This window comes from Ruditapes philippinarum, unplaced genomic scaffold, assembly GCF_026571515.1.
Source record: "Ruditapes philippinarum isolate M1 unplaced genomic scaffold, ASM2657151v2 ctg14895_1_1_1_1, whole genome shotgun sequence".
Classification (NCBI taxonomy): Eukaryota; Metazoa; Mollusca; class Bivalvia; order Venerida; family Veneridae; genus Ruditapes; species Ruditapes philippinarum.
In genome coordinates, this window is record NW_026853441.1 from 12378 (window position 1) to 16167 (window position 3790).

General features: G+C 30.2%; 1 protein-coding gene across 1 annotated transcript; it reads right to left on the minus strand.

The window, feature by feature from the left end:
- Window positions 1-215: 215 nt before the first annotated feature.
- On the minus strand, window positions 216-2605 carry LOC132736888 (uncharacterized). Its single transcript, XM_060724102.1, has 4 exons — window positions 2542-2605; window positions 1343-1518; window positions 621-735; window positions 216-227 (listed from the first exon to the last, which is right to left on the minus strand). Exons 1-4 carry the CDS (start codon window positions 2542-2544, stop codon window positions 216-218), a joined length of 306 nt encoding a protein of 101 aa, XP_060580085.1. The 5' UTR covers window positions 2545-2605.
- Window positions 2606-3790: the final 1185 nt, after the last annotated feature.

Below are 3790 nucleotides of genomic sequence, written 5' to 3' on the forward strand. Positions count from 1 at the left end.
GCTAAAATGGGATCATTTCAAACGATTAAGGACTCTAGTTTTCAGGTTAAGCAATTGTGTTTTTCAATTTAATATTAATATGTTTCATACCTTCCTAAAACCTGTATCATGGCAGTCATTTGTATCATAAATAAACAATAAAGCAGAAATATACGTTGCAAGATCGCAAAACCTTTTCAACTTGGCACCATACTTCCACCCACACTTCCAATACATTATGCACAGTACTGTAATCTATCATGAATAATATCACAAAAATAATGCTTTGCAATATCTAACCAAAAAGTTTACCAACAAAAACTATATATGAAAACAACTTTTAATAATTGGAATTTTGTTATAAATGCAAAAAGATGTGAATATGAATTTTACTCTAGAATTGTCCGAAGAAAAGTATGTCATCAAAAAAAAAAATCTTGTTTAAGATTATTTTTAGAAGAACTTTTGCAATAACTTGCCATTTTGTGATAAAATGCCAAGGGCTGTTTAAAAAAAAGAAGTCATCACCCCATTAAATATGCACAACAAATGTGAAGATTGATACCTAAATCTGATGAAATAATTTAATATACTGTTTTAATTTGTTCCAATGAATTTCTTTTCAAAAACAAATAAAATACCTCGATAATAATCTCTATTGGAGCCAGCACATGGAGTGCATATTTTGCTTTTGACGCAAATGCAGGAATATGGTCAACAGTATCTGTACAGTTAGATGTGTTTGATGACGAATTTCTGAAACAGAGATCATTTAAAGTTTTTTTTTGTTTCTAAAAAGAAATTGTTGATCTTGAAACTAATTAATTGAAACATAAGTAAGATTTGCATGTACAAGTACACGTTAATTTAGTGTGATTTGATGCTTACGGCGACGAACACGGTTTCAAATGAATAACAATGTGAATTCCTATCCATTGTTTTTAATATCTCGAAACATCATAAAGCTTTGAAAAGGTCAGTTGATCAGTTCAGAACTTTAGTGCAACAGATACCAATAACGATTCAAGACCGGACACAAACGAATAGGGAAACTCGAGCATACTTATCCATTGAATAAAAAAATGATGTTTGATTGTAAATTTGATGCACAAAATATTCTTAACTCTTTAGCAACTTCAAACTTAATTTGTAACTTGAAATTATAGTATTTATCTATCCAATATTATTTTCATTAATATATCAATATCGGCAAATTATTTGAGATCGAACATTTTATGTATCAGTTTGTATCTAAAAATACATCAACAATTAAATAACATAATTTTAAAATACATCAACATTTAAATAACATAATTTTGAGAAACATTAAATGCTTTAGATTTATACATTTTTCATTACCTACCTATTAAACTGATATGGTGCTTTAAGTGACAATGTGAAGCCAGTTAGCAGTGCCAGAAAAACAGCATACAATGTAAAGTACGCACTTATAGCGATAATACCTGTTGGTTTCCATGTCCGTTTAAGATAGGCCGATACTAAAGGGTGGTATAGCAGTTCTTTTCTTTTGCATTTTACCTGATTTAAATGAATATTTTTAAATATTCTGAATAAATTTTTAAACAAGAGCTGTCATTAAGAGGTAAATTGTTTCCGTGACAATTTAACATATTTGCAGATTAAACAATATGTTATACAGCCGGGAAAAAAACCCTATATTAAAGATTTTATGACACACATCCACGGGGGAGAATCACGCCGTTCGTTACCCAAACAAACGAGATGGCAGATGCAGCCAAAAAGTAAGTTTTTTCCTCTCTTCTCTGAAATTCGTGATGTTCTTGTATAAAGGTATATATATTAACCTTATCCACAATTTTCCGGGCACACAGGATTTTATTTCATGATATTTCGTCCGGTAGTTATTTTGAAATGCGTGTCACTAGAATCGAAGCAAGAGAATTTTCCACCGGTTTGATCGTGATAACGTACGTCATTTTTTCTCAAATTTACTGTTTCTTTTACAAATATGTATATTAACTGAAACCACTGACTTTAAAAAGTTTAAGTAGGTTTTCTCTGAAAATTCCTCTGAATGGTCAATGACATGTATAATTGAAGGCCAAGGTATGTCTAATGTACCTGAAGGTCTATCCTAGCCTAAATGAGTCTTATATTCAATTTTGTAGACAATCCAATAACTAAGTCATAGCTACTTATAGCAAGAATCAGGACAAAATGCGAATTTCATGCATTTTACCATTTATGAATGGAAGTCAAACTTTGTCTTGTGTACTTGAAGATATTTTTCAAAGGTTGCTATGGCAAAGTTTGAAGTCAATACACCAAAAAAAGTATGAAGACAATACACCAAGAAAAAGTTTGAAATAATAATAATAATTAAAAAGTTACGATAATTATTTATTATGATATGAGAAGTTATGCTAAAATTGCGAAAGGCAACGGCAATGTGCAAGGCAATGGGAACGCCGATATGACAATAACTCTATTAATTCTTCCAAAAAAAGTCGAGCTAAAATAAAGCGTTGATTCAAATTTGTATATTTAAAAAAATTGTCATTTGATAAAATAACAACATACCATAATCACAAGGGGATGGTTTTCTTTTATAGGGGTTTTTCCCTCAAAAATAGAGAAGTACTGTTTTCCTAAAAAGATAAATTTTCTCTAACTCAAAAGTTATCAACTAATACGTTTGCAAGGAGGTATATTAAATAACTCCTTGATATGCATAACATTAAACAGTTTAATCAGCTTTTTCGTGCATTTACATCAGCAGAAGCACGGGGAAGGAGTAAAAACCGAGCCAACTGGAATTAAAGTAGTCGACAGCTTCTCAAAATGTTTAATGTTCAGAAATTGAAAAAATGGCGGGTAAAGTGGCAGTTTTATAATCTATTTCGAATGTCTAATTTCAAATTTTGTTCTTTTTAAATTGTCGGAAACACACATTTTACAGAAAATAGAAATTATGACATTGCGTACACTCTCAAAATATCAAGATACTGCGTACATATTTTTGTTATGACTTCTTTACTGTCAAACATTTTTTCCTTGAAGTTCGTGATCTTGCACAGGTTCGTGATAGGTATTACCGAGTAAATTCACTTTCAAAACTTTTTAACTGAGCTACTTCTAAAACATTTATCTCGGAGAAGAACTATATAAAATTTTATATATTTAGTTCTAATCCATTTCAACATTTTATATATTGAATGATTGTATATTATGAACTGTGCATGATTTTGAATAAAATATGTTTAAACTAAAAACATTTATCGGTTACTTAAAAGAAATAAGTCTGTATTCTAAAATTAAACTCATTTTATGACATTGTACTAACCCTGCGATTACATTTTTGAGGTTAAATCATGTTATGTTAACAATTATAATGTTCGGCTATGCGTCAATGCGCCGTTAAATCTAATCAATTGTGTAATAGATACTACGTACACATTTTTTTCAAAGCAGTTTATAATTCATGATGAGATCAAGCGGGCAAACCAAAAAAAAGTATAAATTAACGATTCAAACATTCCCTTAAAATTGTTTAAAGTTTAGATCCTAGTACAAAGTTTGGAGTTCAATATTTTTCATCAAATTTTTTATCTCATTCTAGATTTCTAACCTGAAAATGTTTTCTTTCTACTCTACATCTTCAAATAAATTATTTTTACTGTCAAATTTGCATCGCATTTTAGAAAATGAAAGTATGCCAATTTTGTGGTGAATTATTCGCCGGTGGAGCCTCTGGCAGAAAGGACGAGGCCAGTAAGATATCTCTTACAAATGAGACCTATGTAGTCAAGTGGCCTTTGTTCTGACATTC